The following is a 24,401-nucleotide window of genomic DNA, read 5'->3' as shown; positions in this document are numbered from 1 at the left end:
AGAAGAATTGATCTTTAGGGGCCATTGTGAACGCACCAGGCACACCCGTAATGCCCTACTCCATCCCGCAGCATGTTGTGAATTATAATGCATATGTTACTGAAAAGCTTGTGCATGCCTTGTATCGGCTCACTACAAAAACGGACAACTTGCAGACAGAAGTGAAGGATTTAAGAGCACGCACAGGTGAAGCCAAGTGCAGCAGTCGTCATTTCTCTTTTCCTTGGGCGTGTCAGCACAGCTCGGGGCGCACAGGAAGCAACATCCGTCCTGTGGCTGTGCCTGTGGCAAGTACGGCTGCGGGTGCAACGCCAGGAGCCTCCGACTGGACAAGGGCACGGTGAGCTGGTCTCCGAAGATTAGGCGTCAAGATGAATACGACCGCAAGGAATGTCTATGAATGTTTTCATTCATCCAGGTCATTGTAATCTTAGGGCATTCAATCGATCGCAACTGGACTGCTTGGTATGTCTTGGAAGACGTTTCTCCTCTCATACAAGTACGCTTCATCAGTTCGTGCTCATAGACTTAGATTGGTCTGATCTAGTCTCGCGGCTGGTGCCATAACCCCAAATGTTTATACTCAAAAACCAGGAGGGTGGGCCTGGGCAAGGATGGTTTTGCCCTATCGTAGTGAGAAAAACAACTGTTTTGATGCAAACAAGCAGTCCTACTGTCAAAACCAACAACAGTGATTGAAGTGTAATTTCCCCTCGTTACCATTGAGGTATTGTGTGGCATAACGATCTCTGTGGATTGACTACTACCAGTCCAAAATAGTCGGAATCCCCCTGTGTAAGCATTCCATTCAGTTGTAAGCAAATGGCACAAATTAGGGATGTCCGATAATATCGGACCGCCGATATTATCGGCCGATAAATGCTTTAAAAAGTAATATCGGAAATTATCGGTATCGGTTTCAAAATGATCGGTATCGGTTTCCAAAAGTAAAATTTGTGACTTTCTAAAACGCCGCTGTGTACACAGACGCAGGAAGATGTACAGAGCGCTAATTAATCCTTGAAGGCGCTGCCTTTGCATATTGGCCCAGTCACATAATATCTACGGCTTGACACACGCACTCGCGAATGCAAGCATACTTGATCAACAGCCATACAGGTCACACTGAGGGTGGCCATATAAACAACTTTTACACTGTTACAAATACGCGACACACTGTGAACCCACACCAAACAAGAATGACAAACACATTTCGGGAGAACCTCCGCACCGTAACACAACATATACACAACAGAACAAAGACCCAGAACCCCTTGCAGATGCTTGTTTTCATTCAGAAAAATCTACCTCTCACACGTGATAACAAGGAGAAAAATAATTAGCCCACTCGTTGAGCTTCATCTGTTGCACAAATAGACTAACAGTCTGGACTGAGTGAAGCTGTTTTATTTATGTTTTGTGCCTTTTTTCCCCATGCACTTTAAAGGATGGCTGTGTTTTCTACTAGTCTAGACTGAAGCAGTTTTATTCATGTTCATGCACTTTAAAGGATGGCTGTGTTATCTACTAGTCTAGACTGAAGCAGTTTTTTATTTTTGTGCCTTTCTTGTTTTTATTTTTGTTACTCATACGAATACGTTAAGAACAGGGCAAATTGAGCCCAGTTTATAGTATACTCTGGACTGAAGCTGTGTGCCTTCATTGTTTTTGTAGCTGTTGTTTTGAGGCATGTAAAAAAATAAAAAAAATAAAAATGCACTTTGTGAAAGTCAAAGTTAACAGTGTTTCCCATAGTTGTAGTGGGTATCAGGATTATTTCAGGAAGAGCATGTCCCACATTCCAAGCTGCTGTTTTGAGGCATGTTAAAAAAAAGAATGCACTTTGTGACTTAAATAATAAATATGGCAGTGCCATGTTGGAACTTTTTTCCATAACTTGAGTTGATTTATTTTGGAAAACCTTGTTACATTGTTTAATGCATCCAGCAGGCATCACAACAAAATTAGGCATAATAATGTGTTAATTCCACGACTATATATATCGGTATCGGTCGATATCTAAGAGTTGAATGATATCGGAATATCGGATATCGGCAAAAAAGCCATTATCGGACATCCCTAGCACAAATGGCATACAGTGACCAGAATCTTTATAACTCCTGTTATTTGTTGGAGGCTAAATTGCAGAGCCTTTTAGGAATGGTTGAAGGGACAGTGTTGTATGTGGGAGACAAGTGGTGTCGGTGTTCAGGGATGGTTTTTCAATCTTGACATAGATTACTTCCCTCACTTCTCTTGTACCATCCATCCTCCTCGTCCAGAATACCGTATGCACATGTTTGTTATCAAAGGAGTGCTGTTTCTTCAAAGGGTGCAGATAGACAGCCGAGTCTTGGCCTGAAGAGTTATCCCGTCTATGCTGCGCCATGCGTTGACTTAGTGGTTGTTATGTTTCCCCAATATATGAATCAGTGCATTCATCTTTACACTGGATAGCATACACCAGATTGTTTTTGTGGGTGTGGGGCATCCGGTCTTTTTAATGCACCAGTCTCAGGGTGATGCCTGGTTTAAAGTGTACTTGGATGTTGTGTTGTGTTGTGTTGGTTAAAAATGTTTTCAGATAGACCTGATGCATATAGAATGACAATATTTTTGCGTCTGTCACCCTTTCCTTCCTCAACCACTCTGCTCTTGTTTCTTCTGGAATTGGATGCACTTTTCACAAACAACCAACTGGTGAAAACCACAGGGTTTATATATCAAGAGGCATTTAAGTTCCTGCGGCACACTCTCTGTGCAGACTTCCACTATTGTTTCATTCTTTATACAGATGCTTCACTTGTGGCTGTCAATGCAGTGTTGGCGCAGGATGCTGATGGTCTGCAGAGAGTCGTGGCGTAATCTAGTTGTTCCCTCACGGCAGTTGAACGTCGGTGGTCTACATACGATTGGGAGTGGTAGGCGATTTTGTGGGCCTTTATCTGGGTTAATTGCTGTCGCGTGTCGTAGCCGTTGGGCTCTTGAACTTGACCCATATGACTTGGTGATTGTGCACAAAAGTGGGCCTTAATGTCACAATGCAATTAAATGCAGGACAGAGGAACCCAAGGATGCAGATGGACGGTGAGTAAAACAGTTATTTTACTTAAGGAAAAAGTACTCACACCAATGATCCAAACAGGAAACAACAAAAAGTGACGTTGCGAAAAAGAGAAAACAAAATGAGCACCGTGGAAAAAAGAACAAAAGCTAATATACAAAAATAACTAGACGTGGGTTGGAGTTGCAAGATGTGCAAACTACCACACAACACCAAGCTGGATGGCATTGGGAATTGTCAAGAAGGTAAGCATCAAAAACTTGGGAAGCATAAGAGTCTTCTGACATGGAGAGTCGAGGAGTGGAATCGCCGAGTGCTATCCAGCTGTCAAGGTGCTGCTTAAGAAGTGTCGGGAAGATTGAACACAGCTGTGCACATCTCACAACTCCGCCCAAAAGGGGAACACAGGAACTCTAGGGGGAAGAAAAAATGTAAGAGCCAGGTCTACTGCACCAACAAAGGAAAACTGAACATACAAACCACAAGGTGGCAGCAGGCGGTGACACCTAACATACTAATGCGGATGCTCTTTTGCGCAGGCCCGTCCCCAATGCAGAATTGGTGGACGGAGATTCCCGACTTTCATACACACGGATATTCATGGCTTGCACCCCCAGCACGGTGTGTGCGGTAGAGACCCCCACCACGGCCCTTGCGGTGGACCCTAGTTTCAGCCTAGGGTGCCAGTTACCTTCTGACCTTCTTGTATGCCTTGTGTACCTTCTTGTATGGATCAGACCTTAATGGTTAACCTGTCTCGCAAAAGTTCCGATGGAGGTTGAAGAATGCAAGGTTTAAAGACTGTGGCATGAGTTCCACCAACTTTCTATTGTCGATGGACTTTTGTGTAGGATTGTGTGGCTGTCCTAGAAAGGGCAAATGGCACAGGTCATGGTTCCGGCTGTAATGGTGTCAAAAGTCCTGGCTCACTTGCATGGTACTTTTTTGACGGCTTACCTTGCCAAAGACCAGGTCTTGGCACGTGGCCGAATTGCTTGTTATTGGCCCACTATGCATAGTGACATTAGAAACTGGCGTGACCATTGTTATGCCTGTCAAAGGAGGAAGTCCACAGTTCACATCTTGGCCCTATGAGGACTTTACATGGGGAGTGGTATTTCCAGCGTATTTCAGCCGACATACTTGCGTTACCAGTCACTTCGAAGGCTAGCTGGTAGGTTTTAGTTGATGAGGACTATTTCACTAAGTTTGTCAACCAAAATGCCATCTGTGATAAGAGGTCCGTCACCTTAGCTGAATGCTTCTTTCAGAACTACAACGTAGAAAATGAGGTAATGGAGAAGTTGCATACTGATATGGGGAGACAGTTTGAGTCAGACGTGGTGAAGCATCTATGCAGGATTTGGGGGGTGAAAAAATCCCATACAAAACCCTACAATCCAAAGTCGGATGGTATGGTCAAGAGGTTTAATAGGACTCTTATTGATAAGTTGGCCAAAACGCTCCTATCACATGATGGGGAGTGGGACTGTTTCTTGCTACATGTAGCCTTTGCTTATAATACCAGCGTGCATTGCAGCACCGGGATTACACCTTACGTCCTCACTCATGGCAGGGAGGCATGGACACCGGTTGAAGTGGTGCTGGGGCCTCTAGTGCAAAGCGGCTCGGAGGCTCGGTCCTCGGAGGACTCTGTTAGCTCTCTCCTCTGGCGTTAGGGCACAGTTTTGGCCAGGCTCAGGACAACAACCTTGTGGCCAGCAGGAAGCAAGAGACTTATTATGATGCCAAGGTAAGGTACAACCCGTATGAAGTTGGGGAACTTGTCTGGTTGAATGACCCCATGGAGAGCCGCCGTAAACAGGCTCCACACTTATGTTGTGCGGCGACGCATGGATAGGGATGGTGAGATAGGGGGTCACTCATCAGATTAGTAGCCTGTTTAGGGAGGACCCGCCTTTGCAGATCATTCACTTTGACCAATTGCAGCTATACACTTTACCGGTAGCGTTTCCCTAGGCAGGCCCAGAGAGGAGACCTATTTCTCCTGCCCCGCCCATTACATGGCAGGACATGGTTGCTACACCCAGTAGCCCTTTAGGCATGTTTCTTTCTGGGGAGGACTCGAGCAGTGTTTTGGAACCAAGTTTTGGTTCTGTTGAGTTAGACTCCCCTGCGCGGACTGTTGTCATGCAATGTCACGGGTGGTAGGCCATTAAAACTTCCTGTTTATTTGGAAGATTATGTGTTTTTTTGTTTGACAGTTTTATGCATGTTTTTTGTATTTTTTTATACAATCTGCATCATGATTGCACTTTTTTGCAACAACGAAAAAAAATTATGTTTTAAGAGTGGTTATATGCCTCACATGCTATATGGAGAGTTTACAGATGTATATGTGTTATTGTGTTGTTTTTTTTCATTCATTTTGCCTTGGTATATGTTGAAATGTGGACATTAGAGGACTGACGTCATTAGAGGGCAACAGTGTTTTTGTTGTGGCGGGAACTCCAGAGAAAAATAAAACAGGAGACACTCGCTCCAAACCATAATCAGTTCAGTGTTTTTTGTCATTTAAAAGAGTATTTCTACAGCTCGGACGCTGCAGAAGTAGTGATTACACAGGAACACATGCGTACTTACTACTACTAACTAGAGATGTCCGATAATATCGGCCTGCCGATATTATCGGCCGATAAATGCGTTAAAATATAATATCGGAAATTATCGGTATCGTTTTTTTAATTATCGGTATCGGGTTTTTTTTCATTATTATTAAATCAACATAAAAAACACAAGATACACACTTCTTTTTGTTATTAATATTCTGGTTCCTACATTATATATCAATATATATCAATACAGTCTGCAAGGGATACAGTCCGTAAGCACACATGATTGTGCGTGCTGCTGGTCCACCAATAGTACTAACCTTTAACAGTTAATTTTACTCATTTTCATTAATTACTAGTTTCTCTTTAACTGTTTTTATATTGTTTTACTTTCTTTTTTATTCAAGAAAATCTTTTATCTTATTTTATTAATTAAAAAAAAAAAGTACCTTATCTTCACCATACCTGGTTGTCCAAATTAGGCATAATAATGTGTTAATTCCACGACTGCATTTTTAGGTTGATATCGGTATCGGTTGATATCGGTATCGGTAATTAAAGAGTTGTACAATATCGGAATATCGGCTATCGGCAAAAAGCCATTATCAGACATCACTACTACTAACCAATAGAAGTAGTAAGTACACAAGAACACATGTGCACAGAATTAAAGAGGCAAAGCAATGGAAAAGGTTGTGACAGGAATTAAATGGGAAAATGCAGTCATCAGCCGTATATGTAAAAGATGTAGCCCACGCAGTGTTGTACAGATAAATAATTACAAATTATCAAGTGCTCAATTATAATTCAATTCAGGGTAATTGTGAAAAACATTTTGGCCCCCAGGGGGGTCATGACAGAAAATATTTGTGAAGCACAGGTGTACAGCATATTGTAACTAATACGGAGCAACACTTTTATTGAAGAGAAAGGTTTATGTGTGGCTTACATGCAAAACAAGTTTTTTTAAGGAACATCTCATGGTTACATTTGCACAAAAAAGAAAGAAGCAGAGCTTATTTAATCATAAAATCAAATCAAAACATTATATTATTTAGCACTTTTCATACACAGGCAAGTTACCACACAAAAGGCCCGATTTACTAAGATCCATCCATATATCACGAGCTCGACAGCGCGTGAAAGAAAAAAATAGCGTATTCTATGAGTGAGCGTGTTGTGATCTACTAAGACTGCATTTGCAATTGAAAAGTGGTGCAGGCCGCCCTTTTTAAGTGAGGAGTTTGCGTGCATATGAGCTTTTACCAAGGAAACACTTTTCTGCACAATCATGTTATCATGCTGCTAACTGTGTGCAATGTGTTGAACCAGCAGCACACATCTATCATCCGCAACACGTTTTCTGAATCGCAATCAAGACAACAGAAACATACGCACAGTGATATTTCATTCTGTGCACGAGGCTGTGGATCGCATCACCAATGCGTCCATGCAGCTGGAATGACTCAAACGCAAGGAAATGCAAAATGAAAGATATCTTTTAATCTAGGAGATATATTATAGTAATATATTTCCTAAATTAAAAACGCCAGCAGACACCAAAACGCATCAAAATGCATAATTTAATTAATCCAGCAGCAATAAAATTATAAAAGGATGTTGCCAAATAGACGATATGTCCAATATTTTTTATTTCTGAGCGTCCAAATATGTTGACACACACATAGGACAGAGGATTTTTTTTGTCCATCGTCTGTCTTTGCAGCGCGAGCACTGATCCTGCAGCCATGTGTGCGTCTGTGTCAGTTTGCGTGTCTTTTTCACACGTGCTAAATAAAACGCAAAATACAGCTCCAAAACAGTGATGAGTGTTGATAAATCACATTGTGCGTGCTAAATAATTATGTTTGCATTTTTAGGTATTGTGGGCGTTTTGATGACCAGCACACATTTTGCATATTAATGAAGACATAGACGCAAAATGGATTGCACGCCTTATTCTGCTCATATTATTATTATTCTGTTTTAGTACACGCAAATCTTCAGTAAATCAGGTCCTATGTGTCCTAAGCTGAGGTCATGCAGCAACCTAATGATTTATGTGGTTCTCCATTTTTATTTTATTTTGATTATAATATCTGAATTTGTGTATTTTATTGTACTGTTTTTGTCATATGTTGGTGCTGTCTAACTTTTATGCACATGATTTGTATGGACCTTGCTGTACAATACCATTGTCACGACTTGGACTTTGGTGTGGTTTGCTTTCCCATGGTGCAAATGATTTGGACCGGACATGGCGTGAAGTTAAATACATAATTGATTTTAACACTCAAAAAAAGAACAAACAAAAGGCGCTCACAGTGGAGGCACAAAACTTAACGCAGGGAACAAAAACTTGGACTATGCATAACTATGAAAATGGCAAAACAAAAGACAGTAACTGTGGCATAAATAAACAAAACTTACTTGCGATGACGTGAACAGGGCAGCATGGACTATGAACATGAAACAGAGTGTCAGGAGTGTGTCAAGAGTGATGTCACCAGGCTGACTGCCTGGCAACTACAGGCTTAAATAGTGATGACATGATTAGTGAAAACAGGTGCGTGACTCAAAATGTGAAAACGTGAGACAGGTGCGTGACATGACGATGTGAACCAGGTGAAACTAATGGTTACTATGGTGACAAAGGGAGTGAAGACAAGAACTAAAAAGTGTCCAAAAACCAAGCAAAACATAACAAAACAAAACATGATCACAGACATGACAAACATCAAACTGCCAGGGACTATGGATGGAAATTAGCCTTTGGCTACAAATGATAAATGATAAATGGGTTATACTTGTATAGCGCTTTTCTACTTTCAAGGTACTCAAAGTGCTTTGACACTATTTCCACATTCACCCATTCACACACACACATTCACACACTGATGGCGAGAGTTGCCATGCAAGGCGCTAACCTGCAGCCATCAGGAGCAAGGGGTGAAGTTTCTTGCCCAAGGACACAACGGATGTGACTAGGATGGTAGAAGGTGGGGATTGAACCCCAGTAACCAGCAACCCTTCGATTGCTGGCACGGCCACTCTACCAACTTCGCCACGCCGTCCCCAATCTAGCACATTTTCATGTTATATGTTAATTAATGTGCATTGTCCCACATAACAAATACAGTTATGATACTAATACTAATATGCCAACATTAGCACTGTCATAATATTGTAAGCGACTGTAAAAAGTGCATCATTTGTAGTACATGCTGCAATAGTGTCTCTGTCTCACACATGCACATATCAACTGCAGTTGTAGAGCAAGTACGGTACCATTGAAAAATAGCTACAAAATAAATCTGAAATTACTTGAGTAATTTTTTCACAAAATACTTACTCACTCAAGTAGATCACTACTTTTTACTATTACTTGAGTCATTTTATTCTTAAGTACTAGCACTCTTACTTGAGTACAACTCTTTGGCTTCTCTAACCACCACTGCCACTGCATTTCCCCAGTGAAAGCCTGCTCTGAAGGGCGGTTTACTCTAGAAAAATAATGTTATGCTATATATATACTGTAAATTAGAGAAGGCCTCTTGCTGATGCAAAAAAATGAGAATAGATTATAAATAAATGCCCTGAATATGTTGAAGACCTGTTTTTATACATTCATACTTTTCTTTCTCTGCCTGGGTGAGTAATCACATGTTAGATTTCTCTTTGCAGTCTTCTGTATGTGGCAATCCTCCATTCTCTATAATTGTACAGTCTTTTTGCCAACAGCATATCACTGTCTCCAAAAGTGCACATTCATTTATGCTGCAGTATGCTGTGCCACTTCACAAAAAGAGACCAAGGTGCATTAAAGCTCATTCCCGTCCCTTCTGCGCTGAGCTCTCGTCTTAAATCCGTCAACCTTCCCTTTTACGGCTTGTCACATTTGGGTATTTTTTTTGTGTTTGACAGGCTTGCCTCTCGTCTCCAGTGTCATTCATCATCATGTGTGTGACACTGCTGTTAAACCCACATCCCATCCAACAGATGTATCATATCTCATCATGAACCACAAATGAATATGTTGAAGAAAGAGCAGCATGGTGCTTATCAGTGCCACATGCAGCATATGTTTAACCTGTGCGTGCAGCTTCCTATGTTTATCAGAGGAAACCCAAGCAAGAATTCGCTTCCCAGACTCAGATTAATATCAGAAAAAACTGATGTGCCACAAAAGATCAATAGATGAGAAACATTATAGTTGGCAGGGTACATGCGCTTTAGTTCCAATGTTAATAAGGCTCCATTTGGAGTGAAAAAATGTTCCGATAGCAAAAAAAGAAAGCTACCCACTGCACGAGCTCACGATCCTTAATGAGTTTGTCCTTGTTTAGTCAGCTAAATAATTCTGTACAACAGGGTCAATATTCACAAAGTGGCATTTTATGTCAAAAACAAGGCCACAGGCACAAAACCTACAATATTATCTCCTTAACCCTTGTGTAATGTTCATATTGTTGTTACTCAGCCAGCGTTTGTGGGTCTGATGGACCCGTTGCATTTTGTGGCTTTTAAAGCCTCACAATCAAACACTTTTATGTTAAAATACTGAACAGGGGCCGTATTTATCAAGCGTCTTAGAATTACTCCTAAGAAGTCTGCTAAGAGTTGACTTATGAGTAAAGAAATTCTTCGCTGAAAGCTGCACTTAAAAGTTAGTTATCAAGCGTCTTACTCACACTTTCAGCGAAGTATAGGACTGAATCTTAAGTGTCACACTCAGAGCTGAATTGCGACATTACTATGTGTTGTAAACGGAATTTTAGGTGACGTCATTTCTGTGTCCATAGAAATGACCAATCACGGAAGGGAATCCCTTGTCTAAGAATAAAGAAATATCTTAGAAATATTCAAGTGGACAATGGGATTGTATATTTTGACAATAAACTACAAAATAATACAAAACAAACAAACAATATTGGCAATGAATCAAAAATAAATGTTTCCTTTTCTTTCCAATTCATTTTCCCGAAGCATTGTGATGACCTTTAGTTCTGCTGTGAAAGCTCTGCTGCGTGATGTTGCTGATGAGATGACGCCCCTTATTAAATCTGTGACAAAAATAATACCCGCTCTGTCTAAACGATACTGTTTGATCAGCTGCTCGTCATCAAACAACGCCAGGACATCCTTCCGCTCCCTGAATGTTCGCGCACGTCTCTCTCGCCTCAGTGCCATCCCCCGCTGGCAGCTCCTAACCACTTAGGACAGGTCTCTTAAATATCGTGGAGAGTAGGAGTGATCCTTAGACTTAAGAAAGTTGATAAATAGCTTTTATTCTTAAGTTTGAGAGTAGGACTAAATTTCGCAAATTCTCAGGACTTAAATGTAAAATGGCACTCTAAGACGCTTGATGAATACGGCCCCAGATGTTTACCTTATCCCAATAAACATCTGTTCAGTATTTTAACATGAAAGTGTTTGATTGAGAGGCATTAAAAGTCACAAAATGCAACGGGTCCATCAGACCCACAAACGCAACAACAACATGAACATTACACGGAAAATTTCTCTGCCAGTTTCTGCATCCGACAGGGATTCTTCTTTTGTGTTTCTGCACCTGCGGTTCCCACACAAGGTTGCAACATTGTTTGTCAACACTGACTGCTCTCATTTTCTCGCACATTTGACCCTCTGGTGTTCTGTGTGTTCATGTTTAGGCCTGCTGTTTGTGTGTGTGTGTGTGTGTGTGTGTGTGTGTGTGTGTGTGTGTGTGTGTGTGTGTGTGTGTGTGGTACACAGAACATCAGTTTCCACACTTCTATTAGCCCCGGGTCCAGTGGACCGGGACATCTTATGTGTAATAGAAATGTGTAGGGGGGGTGTATGGTGTGTGGTCTTAAAATATGTATTCTGGTGTATGTTCTTCACAGACAATGAGCCAAAGTCAGTGAGTCTCAGTTTGAAAAATTAACTAATTGTATAATTTTTCTTTTAATAAAAAATTAAAAACGGGTCCCACAGACCCGAACACCACACAAGGGTTTTATCATAGATTTAAAAGAAAAAAATGAATACATATTTTTGGCCTGCTAACGGCAATGTCAAAAACATATACACAAACACTATACAAAACCATTACTGAACTGAACTGCAATTTTTTAGCTAGAATTTATAAAATGCAATTATTTGTGCCCCAAATAAATTTAGTATGGTCTGTTTGGATCACAAACGGTAAGTCAGACTGACACACTAAAATCGTACAGCATCTCACACAAGCACGGTGACACAGGGGTTAGTGCATGTGCCTCACATTACAAAGGTCCTGAGTTCAATCGCGGGATCGGGATCTTTCTGTGTGGAGTTTGCATGTTCTCCCCGTGACTGCGTGGGTTCCCTCTGGCTTCCTCCCACCTCCAAAGGCATGCACCTGGGGATCGGTTGATTGGCAACATTAAATTGGCCCTAGTGTGTGAATGTGAGTGTGAATGTTGTCTGTCTATCTGTGTTGGCCCTGCAATGAGGTGGCGACTTGTCCAGGGTGTACCCCGCCATCCGCCCGAATGCAGCTGGGATAGGCTTCAGCACCCCCAGCGACCCCGAAAGGGACAAGCGGTAGAAAATGGATGGATCTCACACTAGTGGGTACTCCCATTATATTCTAAATATCTAATTATATATTCTTGCATACAACTTAAGTAGTCCCTGTTCAGTATGGAATCTTGGGTACAGAATTCGCCACCTACACTCAATCATCAGGAGATTGAAAATCTCCTGATGATTGAGGGTACCCCCCCTCATGAAACAGGCCTGTAGAGATGAAATAGTCTTGTGATTTTTTTTCCCACACATACATATATTGCGCTCTACTACGGTATCGAGCACTATTTTTTGGATAACCTTATTAAGACATATATATATATATATATATATATATATATATATATATATATATATATATATATATATATATCAGTGACGTGCGGTGAGGTTCATGGCTGGTGAGGCACTGACTTCATCACAGTCAGATTTACAAACATATGAACCCTAAAGAGTATCTTATTCACCATTTGATTGGCAGCAGTTAACGGGTTATGTTTAAAAACTCATACCAGCATTCTTCCCTGCTTGGCACTCAGCATCAAGGGTTGGAATTGGGGGTTCAATCACCAAAAATGATTTCCGGGCACGGCGCCGCTGCTGCCCACTACTCCCCTCACCTCCCAGGGGGTGAGCAAGGGGATGGGTCAAATGCAGAGGACAAATTTCACCACACTTAGTCTGTGTGACAATCATTGGTACTTTAACTTAACTTTAACTTTACACATACAAACTGTAGCACACAAAAAAGCACATTTAATTTAAAAAAAACATTATTATGGTCTTACCTTCACTTATAAATGAAGTCCATGCGCAGCTCCTTTTGAACAAAAGCATTGATAACTTGTTTATAGAAGTCTTCCTTATCTTTCTTCAGTTTTAAAAGTCTCTCTGTCTCGATGGAGATCTTCCTTTAAGTATTACCTCCTGCTTCGATTGAAAGTCCAGTTTAGAAAACTGTTTTATTTTAGATATGTAATCCTCCATGTTAATAGTCCAGGCGAGGAAAAAATAAACGACCCCTGCTCACTGTTGCTGCTTGTTGTCACTTTTTCTGCAGCTGAGTAGTCGCAGAAATGCTCCCTGGGATCACTACCGCCCTCTACCACCAGGAGGCGGGATTACTGCGAGCCTCACATAGTGCGTCTTCGCAGCAGTTTTATGATTGCTCAGCACAAGAAATACGTTACACACATACAGTTGTTGACAAAATACACTGTACATTATATACCTCAGCTAAATAAACTATGGAAATGTATGATATAGTTCATATTGCAATACGGTCTCACTGCACAGCAGGCCAGCAGTTAGCCGAGTCCGCAATCCATGGTGAGGCTCAACTCAGTGACGTGCCTCAACTGGCTGCTGACTCACCGCAAGTCTCTTCTCAGTATTTGAACGGCAAATGTGAAAATTCAGCAATTTTGAATAAAAAATAATCTAAAACTGGTGAAGTTAAATGGAAAATAACTTTATAGTATAATCACTGGATACATATAACAATTTAATTTTTTTTTTTCTTTTTAAATTTTTTTTCTTTCCATGATGGCACGTGAGGCCCCGCCTCCCCTGCCTCCCCTGACTGCATGTCACTGATAGATATATATATATATATATATATATATATATATATTCTAACTAGGGCTGTCAACATCAATGTGTTAACGCACGTGATTAATACAACTAAATTATTGTGTTATCAAATATGAATGATAATTAATCACTGCCCAGAAAATGCACGCATTTGTTACACAGCCTGTGATCAAGATGAGATGCTCATCTTTGCTTCAAAACAGAATTTTGGATAAAACTAAGGTAACTTGTTGGTATTGCAGTGACAAACGGTTCTATCATCAAGTTTAAAATACCATCTTAAAGCGAAACACGTACTCCAGAATGGCGCCGACACTGACTTATTTTGTAAACAGCTAATGACTTTTCCTGGTGATATTGGAGACTTTTTTTGTGACTTGGAGACGGTAAGGTGAAAGCAAGCAGCAGTCACCGTCCTCAGCGAGCAGTGACGGCTGCTGATGGTCAGCTGGTGCTGCTGCGCTGATACATTCACAACAAGCAGAGGACAACGCTACACTGGCAAAGTTTACGGGTTCAATATTGTCAACAAAAGTAGCACAGTTAAGTTAAACAATGCCATCGCATGTCGGACATCCAACATCTGTGAAGACCGAGTCCTGCAAGAAGATGTCGTTCATATCACCACAGCTGATCTGTTGTACAATACCTTGGAGAGACACTATTACAGCAAGGATCAATCAATCAATCAATCAATGTTTACTTGTATAGCTCTAAATCACAAGTGTCTCAAAGGGCTGCACAAGCCACAACGACATCCTCGGCTCAGATCCCACATCAGGGCAAGAAAAAACTCAACCCAATGGGATACAATGAGAAACCTTGGGGGGAACGCAGCCATGAGTGCCGCTGGCGACCAGTGCAATGGACGTCAAGTGGATCTAGCATTATATTGTGAGAGTCCAGTCCATAGTGGATCTAACATAATAGTGAAAGTCCAGTCCATAGTGGGGTCAGCAGGAGATAATCTTGGATGGAGACAAGTCAGCAGCGCAGAGATGTCCCCAACTGATGCACAGATGAGTGGTCCACCCTGGGTCCCTACTTTGGACAGCTAGCGCGTCATCTGTGGTCACCAAATCTGTGCCCCCCCCCCCCCCCCCCCCTCCACAAAGGAAAGGGGGGCAGAGCAGAAAAGAAACGGCAGATCAACTGGTCTAAAAGGGGGGTCTATTTAAAGGTTAGAGTATACAAATGAGTTTTAAGATGGGACTTAAATGCTTCTACTGAGGTAGCATCTCTAACTGTTACCGGGAGGGCATTCCATAGTACTGGAGCCCGAATAGAAAACGCTCTATAGCCCGCAGACTTTTTTTAGGCTCTGGGAATCACTAATAAGCCGGAGTTCTTTAAACACTCCAGTACTCTGGAATGCCCTCCCGGTAACAGTTAGAGATGCTACCTCAGTAGAAGCATTTAAGTCCCATCTTAAAACTCATTTGTATACTCCAGCCTTTAAATAGACCCCCTGTTTGGACTAGTTGATCTGCCGTTTCTTTTTTTTCTCCACCGGACACAGGTCCGGTGGCCATGGATGAAGTTCTGGCTGTCCAGAGTCGGGACCCGGAGTGGACTGCTCGCCTGTGCATCGGTTGGGGACATCTCTGCACTGCTGACCCGTCTCTGCTTGAGATGGTTTCCTGCTGGCCCCACTATGGACTGGACTCTCACTATTATGTTAGATCTACTATGGACTGGACTTTCACAATATTATGTCAGACCCACTCGACATCCATTGCTTTCGGTCTCTCCTACAGGGGGGGGGGGGGTTACCCACATATGCGGTCCTCTCCAAGGTTTTGTCATAGTCATTCACATCGACGTCCCACTGGGGTGAGCTGTCCTTGCCCCCTTGTGGGCTCTGTACCGAGGATGTCGTTGTGTCTTGTGCAGCCCTTTGAGACACTTGTGATTTAGGGCTATATAAATAAACATTGATTGATTGATTGATTGATATTACGGAGATGAAAGAAGGCTGGTTTAGTAACACTCTTAATGTGTGACTCAAATGAGAGAGTTGGGTCGAAGATAATACCCAGATTCTTTACCGAGTCGCCTTGTGTAATTGTTTGGTTGTCAAATGTTAAGGTGGTATTATTAAATAGGTGTCGGTGTCTAGCAGGACCGATAATCAGCATTTCCGTTTTCTTAGTGTTGAGTTGCAAAAAGTTAGCGGACATCCATTGTTTAATTTCATTAAGACACGCCTCCAGCTGACTACAATCCGGCGTGTTGGTCAGCTTTAGGGCCATGTAGAGTTGGGTGTCATCAGCATAACAGTGAAAGCTAGCACCGTATGATGTCGCCTAGCGGCAGCATGTAAGTAATACAGAGTGCAGGGCCAAGAACCGAACCAACTGTACTACACAAACAAGAGCATCAACTTGCAACTACAGACTGAATGTGAATGTATTTTGCTTCCTGGAGAACGTTGGACATCTGTAAGCAGAGGTGGGTAGTAACGCGCTACATTTACTCCGTTACATCTACTTGAGTAACTTTTGGGATAAATTGTACTTCTAAGAGTAGTTTTAATGCAACATACTTTTACTTTTACTTGAGTATATTTATAGAGAAGAAACGCTACTTTTACTCCGCTACTTTTATCTACATTCAGCTCGCTACTCGCTACTAATTTTTATCGATCTGTTAATGCACGCTTTGTTTGTTTTGGTCTGTCAGACAGACCTTCATAGTGCCTGCGTTTCAACAAATACAGTCACTGGTGACGTTCACTCCGTTCCACCAATCAGATGCAGTCACTGGTGACGTTGGACCAATCAAACAGAGCCAGGGGTCACATGACCTGACTTAAACAAGTTGAAAAACTTATTGGGGTGTTACCATTTAGTGGTCAATTGTACGGAATGTGTACTGTACTGTGCAATCTACTAATACAAGTTCCAATCAATCAATCAAAAGTGTGAAGGAAAAAAGACCATTTTTTATTTCAACCGTACACCCCGTCAAAAGCCTAAAGACTGACTGCACAGAACAGAGTGGACCGACACCAGCAGATGACATGGCACCCCAAACCATCACTGATGGTGGAAACTTTACACTAGACTTCAGGCAACGTGGATCCTGTGCCTCTCCTGTCTTCCTCCAGACTCTGGGACCTCGATTTCCAAAGGAAATGCAAAATTTGCATGGTTGGGTGATGGTTTGGGGTGCCATGTCATCTGCTGGTTTCGGTCCACTCTGTTTCCTGAGATCCAGGGTCAACGCAGCCGTCTACCAGCAAGTTTTAGAGCACTTCATGCTTCCTGCTGCTGACCTGCTCTATGGAGATGGAGATTTCAAGTTCCAACAGGACTTGGCGCCTGCACACAGCGCAAAATCTACCCGTGCCTGGTTTACGGACCATGGTATTTCTGTTCTAAATTGGCCCGCCAACTCCCCTGACCTTAGCCCCATAGAAAATCTGTGGGGTATTGTGAAAAGGAAGATGCAGAATGCCAGACCCAAAAACGCAGAAGAGTTGAAGGCCACTATCAGAGCAACCTGGGCTCTCATAACACCTGAGCAGTGCCAGAAACTCATCGACTCCATGCCACGCCGCATTAACGCAGTAATTGAGGCAAAAGGAGCTCCAACCAAGTATTGAGTATTGTACATGCTCATATTTTTCATTTTCATACTTTTCAGTTGGCCAACATTTCTAAAAATCCCTTTTTTGTATTAGCCTTAAGTAATATTCTAATTTTGTGACACACGGAATTTTGGATTTTCATTTGTTGCCACTTCAAATCATCAAAATTAAATGAAATAAACATTTGAATGCATCAGTCTGTGTGCAATGAATAAATATAATGTACAAGTTACACCTTCTGAATGCAATTACTGAAATAAATCAAGTTTTTCAAAATGTGTATGTTACTCATCAGTTACTCAGTACTTGAGTAGTTTTTTTACAACATACTTTTTACTTTTACTCAAGTAAATATTTGGGTGACTACTCCTTACTTTTACTTGAGTAATAAATCTCTAAAGTAACAGTACTCTTACTTGAGTACAATTTCTGGCTACTCTACCCACCTCTGTCTGTAAGTAATCACGACGAGCTGGGGTTGCATTGTAAAAACAAAACAAAAAAATCAGCATTGTCATTGTTTGTTTACCTCTTTTGTTTCAACAACTTTTTAAACTAAAGAAGAGTAAATGGTGCATGATGTTAAGTTGTTTATGAGTGTGTTTACTACATTGTCGATTACTAACTGTACCTTGTTTGCAAGATTGTTGCGAACTGCAAAGACTTTCAATATGTGCACTTAATTTTATTATACTTATTTTCACCAGGTTTTGAGCAAATCAATGACTTGCAGTTCAGTAAAACATTTTTAAAAAAAACGTTCCTGTATGACATTCTGACTATCAAATTGCATTTGTACCCAAATATTGGGGTATTTTCCCAAGTGAATTTTGTTAATGCAAGCAAATGATAATTATTTGATAATTGGTTAATCATGATTATTCACAGGTTTAGAGTGTGATTAATCTGATTTAAAAAAATAATCACTTGACAGCCATAATTAAAACTTCAGTGATAAGTATAATTTATCCAAAAAGTTACTTCGGTAAATGTAACTGAGTAAATGTAGTGTGCTACAGTTGTACTTCTGTAAAGGAGAGTAAAAGAGGACAAAAGACACACAAAAAGACAGAGAGATCATTTAAGCATGTGTAAGTTACATTCGCTAACCGTGTTACAAAAAAGATCAGTTAGAATAATACATAATGTTGGATATAGAGAACACACAAACCCTTTATTTATTAAGTCAGAAATATTAAAGTTTGGTGATTTGGTAAAATTGCAAACAGCTAAAATGATGTACAAAGCAAACTATAACCTGCTACCAAAGAATGTACAACAATTCTTCTCAACTAAAGAGGAGAAATATAACCTTAGAGGAAAAAATAATTTAAAACATTTATATGCACGTACAACACTTAAAACTTTTAGCATATCAGTATGTGGAATTAAATTATGGAATGGATTAAGTAAAGAAGTTAAAAATTGTACTGATATGATCCAGTTTAAGAGGTTGTTCAAAATAATAGTGCTTACAGAGTACAAAAAAGAAGAATTATGAGAAATACTTTCAACCTTATTGAAAATAAGATATTCTTCATCTCAGTATGTTAATAATGACTGAATTAATTAATTAATTACATATTACAAAACTGTTGTATACTAATTCATAGATGTTATTTTATTATATAAAAAGGTCAGTAAATGATTCTATATATTTGTAAACGCTTGAAGTGGGAAAGGGGTAGGATTAAATAAGCTTTGCTTCTTCCTACTCCTTTTCGGGCATGATGTAAAATGAAATGATATGAAATTGTGTGATGTATTATGATGTAAGTGTGTTCATGTTCGAAATAAACTAAAGAAAAAAAAAAAAGAAAAAAAAAAGTTGTTATTATGATGTGTTATTCTTATGCCAGGAGAACAAAACCTCTTCCCAAAATGTTAATCATACTTTTATGTGTTCCTTGTTTTGGAAGGCCCATATGTGAAAACTGATCATTGTCTCACAAGTGGGACAGGCTCCAGCCCTCCCGCGACCCAGAGAGGGACAAGCGGTAGAAAATGGATGGATGGAGTTACTACTCAACCTCAGCTGTGGTGTCAGAAGTTGAAATTGAAGCTGAAGTCAGAAGAAGTATTTTTTTACCTAAAGGCCGACTGAGGTTCACAGTGGTTCCCATTTTCTCTTACAGGTTGCTGATATTGAACCTCTGACCTTTCTAAGCATACTGAATTATGTCAGAATTCAGACTACAAGGTCTGTACTTTCAAAGTATTATTGTATCAATACTTGATTATTAGTTGTTATAATAATGAACATATGAAACAAAATGGATAGCTATACATTAAAACGTTACATTTGCACAATTGAACATGTTCAAGAAGGAATAGAAGCGGAGTGTCAAATTTAACGAAAGAAAAGGCTGAAGATGAAAATGTATATAAAGACTGTATTAGGTATTAGGTCATTTAACATAAGCTCTCTCCCGGTTGCAGTTAGTCCAGAACGCGGCAGCGCGTCTTTTAACAGGGGCCAGGAGATGCGAGCATATAACCCCAATTCTTGAGAGTTTGCACTGGCTCCCTGTTCATTTTAGAATTGATTTTAAAACCTTGCTGTTTGTTTTTAAAGCTTTACATTGACTGGCACCTCAGTATATCTCGGACCTCATCCAAACTTACAATCCTGCGCGCGCTCTGAGGTCCGAGAGCCAGCTCCAGCTCGTGGTGCCCAAGACCAGACTTAAAACCAGGGGAGACAGGGCCTTCTCTGTGGTCGGCCCTAAGCTCTGGAACACTCTGCCCCTCCATGGTCAAACTGCTCCCACAGTGGAGTGTTCTAAGTCTCGTCTTAAGACACACTTTTATTCTCTGGCTTTTAACACTACGTGAGTTGTGTGGTCCTCTGTTGTTCTCTGTGTTTTTAAAATTGTTATTTCTATTTACTGTTTTAATTGGTTTTACCCTTTAAAATCGTTTTTAATCATATTTATTTTATATTGTTTTTAATTGTTTTTAATATTGTTGTGCAGCACTTTGGAAACATTTTGTTGTTTAAATGTGCTATATAAATAAAGTGGATTGGATTGGATTGATAAAGTCTATTGGGACTTGTTCGTCCTTTCAGGTACATTTTTGCTCTATTTCTTTTCATAACTTTGGTAGTGTTACTCCGAATGGGATGTTCTTTTTTCCTGAAAGGGTTTTTTGATGTTAAATTGTATTATTTTTTGTACAAATTCTTTCATACATCAAATAATTTTAACACAGTTAAGTAGCACCAGGACAAAAACGTCTCAGGGAGTTAGGGTTGTGATAAAAAAAAAATTAATTATTTGGTTGTTTTTTTTAACTTTGTTTGCTCAAATGTCTTAATCAACTTCAGTCCTAAACAAGAATAACAAACATGCCATGTTTTGTTTTTTGTTACTTTTTTTACTGCCAATTTGATGTAATTATGTCTGAGTTTTTTATTTTGAAAAATGTGCATAAAATGATTACACTTCCAGAGAGTAAATGTTAAAGTACAAAGGCATATTAGCGATTGTAGTTAGGACTGAAGTTGATTGATAGATTTGAGCAAAATTTAGAAAACAAATATGGGTCCCACATTTTTTTATACAGTCTTAACTCCCTGAGGACTTTAACATCTTGGCGTTGTTTTATTGCTATTAAATTATGTATGGTCTAGAAAGTGAATATATTGAATTATATACTTGTATCTGAGCATGACCTTTAATTTAGTACCTCATATTATTTTTTATGACAATATATTTGCATATGAATCAAAGTATGAACATTTTTATAACATATCCTAACAGTTTTGAAAATATTGTCCAGATAATGTTTTTCGAGTGAGTTGCTGCACTGTTGAGCAGATTATTACTGTAACTTGTCATACTAATTCTGGCCAACTTGTGTTGAGCTCATGTTCAAGTGTAGTTGTTGAACCCTGCTGAGGATGGAGGACTAGTCCCTGTGCATCCGTGAGACACGTGAAGGCATTGGGGGGTATCTTCTCCACCACCAGCAGGTTATTTTCCAAGTGGACGGAAGACAACGTGGAGCCAGAATTTCTTGGGTGACACACTTCCCACTGCCTCACCAGCCTAGAACATGAAACATGCAAAATTGCAACGTACTTTGCATAAACTATTCACCTTCCTGTCACATGCAGTGGTACCTTGATTTTTGTACTTTTGTACACCCTCTTTTTGTATGATTTGGCGTTGGTGACTGAGAAGAGTTCCGAAATAACTCACAATTGGGCCAAATAAAGTTGTGAGTGCCAGAATTTTGATTTTGATTTTACTTTGTTTTCTGCATGTAAAATTAGAAGTATTGTCCATTAAATGTTCATATTAAATTACTATAGTTTTGTGTGTATATAAAGTATTAACTTGATTTACATGATTTATTATGGTAAAAATTGCACACATTTTTGTACTATATGGTCTTCGTCTGACCTTTTGCAACAAAATACTTACAAAAACTGAAGTACCACTGTATGTTGACTCAATAATTAGTCCAACAGAACATACTTCTGGAATAGTACCTGATATGATTGTTGTCCAGTCTCAGCCTCTGCAAGTTCTTAAACTGCCGTACCCAGCGAGGGACTTCTCCAAGAACGTTATTGTCCATCAGGAGTTCAACGAGCGAGCGGTACGTTCCGACAAAAGACCCTCGCTCGATACCCTCATTCCTCAGTGCATTGTGGGACAGATCAAGTGAGCGTAGGCCGGGCCGCATGTGGCGAAAGGTGAGGGCAGGGATGTGGCTTATGTTGTTGTGTTGAAGGTTGAGTTTTTGGAGAGGACGAGGAAGATTCAGTGGCACCGATGTCAGGTGGTTGGAAGACAGGTCCAAGGCTTCAAGGCTTCTACAAAACAAGGAAATATATTGAAAATGAAGACCTTGAATACTCAGCACCGGTGCTGCATTTCAGTGTGGTGTTCCCCTAAGAGCTGTTGTTGTTAGTACACCAATCTCTGCATAGTTCCTGATTTGTGCTACGAATAGAAAACACTGAAACTAGCAGGGAGGTAACTAATGACCGCACAGTGCAGTCAAATGAAGGCTTCTGGGCAGGTAAAAAAGGTTTTAAACTCCCCTCAATTCAACTTGATATAAATGTTGCAGTATGCATACAACCATATTTGTAGTGAGGGAACATTTAAAATGTGTGAGCAAGAGTAACACTTCTCGTATTTTTAATATCATTCAGCGCAGGTCAGATTTAGGAACCTGATTTAGATCTCATTTATACCATTGTGTGTACTGTATGTCTTACAGCGATAGCTGCATGACATTGCACCTAGGGATGGGTGATTGTCACATTTAAATCGGTATCCTGGTACCTGTAAAATCACTAATGCTAATCAATAAGAGCATTGAGCACTAGCACATTATGGTAGAGTGGAGCTTTGCTGTACGTTCAAGCGTTTTCTATCAGGCATACTTGCTTTGTTGGCATAGAAAATTGTAACATTACATAGAAGCAGTTCGGCTCAGTCCGCTCTAAGTGCTTGTTTGCCTGCCAAGTGTTTGAGCCCAGTCTGCAACCAGACTTGATGTCACGAGCAACAAGGTTTGATTTTACGTGAATCAGTACCCGGTAGTGAACTAGTAGGGAGGTGACTAATGACCGCACAGTGCAGTCAAATCCGGAAAGTACGAAATTCAGCCAGTGCCTATAAAAGTAGCGAATTCAGTACCTGTCCCGAATTATACCCTTACCATACTGCAGGGTTATTAAATTAAATTGTTATAGGGGCCACATTTCCAGAATGCTTAGGACTAGAGATGTCCGATAATATCGGCCGATAAATGCGTTAAAATGTAATATCGGAAATTATCGGTATCATTTTTTTATTATCGGTATCGTTTTAGTTTTTTTATTAAATCAACATAAAAAACACAAGATACACATACAATTAGTGCACCAACCCTCCCTCCCCCATTTACACTCATTCACACAAAAGGGTTGTTTCTTTCTGTTATTAATATTCTGGTTCCTACATTATATATCAATATATATCGATACAGTCTGCAAGGGATACAGTCCGTAAGCACACATGAATGTGCATGCTGCTGGTCCACTAATAGTACTAACCTTTAACAGTTAATTTTACTCATTTTCATTAATTACTAGTTTCTATGTAACTGTTTTTATATTGTTTTACTTTCTTTTTTATTCAAGAAATTGTTTTTAATTTATTTATCTTATTTTATAAAAACATTTTAAAAGTACCTTATCTTCACCATACCTGGTTGTCCAAATTAGGCATAATAATGTGTTAATTCCACGACTGCATATATCGGTTGATATCGGTATCGGTAATTAAAGAGTTGGACAATATCGAAATATCGGATATCGGCAAAAAGCCATTATCGGCCATCCCTACTTAGGACTAAGGGGGCTGAACTTCTCTATTTTTATTTTGAGAGCCATTCTCTGTAGTGGACATTTGTTTATAGTTTTAAAAAAATGTGTCAGATTTACAAAATTCTGAAAAAACGTATCCCTTTTCATCCAAATACCAGTGTCCACTGCAGTGGAAGCTGGCCTTTAGGAGGTTAAAATGTCAGAGCAAGGATGTGTTTCCACTGGTCCAAGTTCTTCAATACAACAGGAGCCCCTTTGTGTTTTTATGATACCTAATTATGTGCAAACATTTTAAAGTTTCCCCCAAGTTTTGAACTGAATTAATGGGCCGGTCTAGTGTTATGCCTGGGAATTTAGCCTCAGGGTTGCCAGTTGAATAGCCCTGTCATACTGCACCATCGTCATGTAGATACATCTATTCGTCACAGGAAATTGATTATGAACGTAACTGTGTGTGGGTTCAAAATGATAAATGTTACTATATTGGCCTGTCCATTTCTCAGTACCCGTTCATACTACTGTAGTTTCACGCTACTGATTTGTATTCCCAGTCTTTGCTAGGAAGCTCTTTGCTCGGAGCGCCACGTGCTATTATTGAGCAGAGAGGAGCACTCAGTCCTTTTACAACTGCAGTCCATGCCTACTCACACACATATACCGTACTGTATGCACACACCCATGTGCACAGTCAAGTGT

General features: G+C 40.2%; 1 protein-coding gene across 1 annotated transcript in view; it reads right to left on the bottom strand.

The window, feature by feature from the left end:
- Positions 1 to 3,811: 3,811 nt before the first annotated feature.
- LOC133612181 (extracellular matrix protein 2) overlaps positions 3,812 to 24,401 on the bottom strand; it is a 41,377-nt gene continuing 20,787 nt past the window's right edge. The window contains exons 9-11 of the mRNA XM_061969351.1: positions 21,873 to 22,199; positions 21,233 to 21,426; positions 3,812 to 3,930 (exon numbers count right to left, since the gene is read on the bottom strand). Coding sequence (XP_061825335.1) covers positions 3,812 to 3,930; positions 21,233 to 21,426; positions 21,873 to 22,199 — 640 coding nt within the window. The remainder of the gene's footprint in view (positions 3,931 to 21,232; positions 21,427 to 21,872; positions 22,200 to 24,401) is intronic.

The sequence above is a fragment of the Nerophis lumbriciformis genome, linkage group LG01 (assembly GCF_033978685.3).
Source record: "Nerophis lumbriciformis linkage group LG01, RoL_Nlum_v2.1, whole genome shotgun sequence".
Lineage (NCBI taxonomy): Eukaryota > Metazoa > Chordata > Actinopteri > Syngnathiformes > Syngnathidae > Nerophis > Nerophis lumbriciformis.
This window is presented reverse-complemented; position numbering and strand designations above follow the sequence as displayed.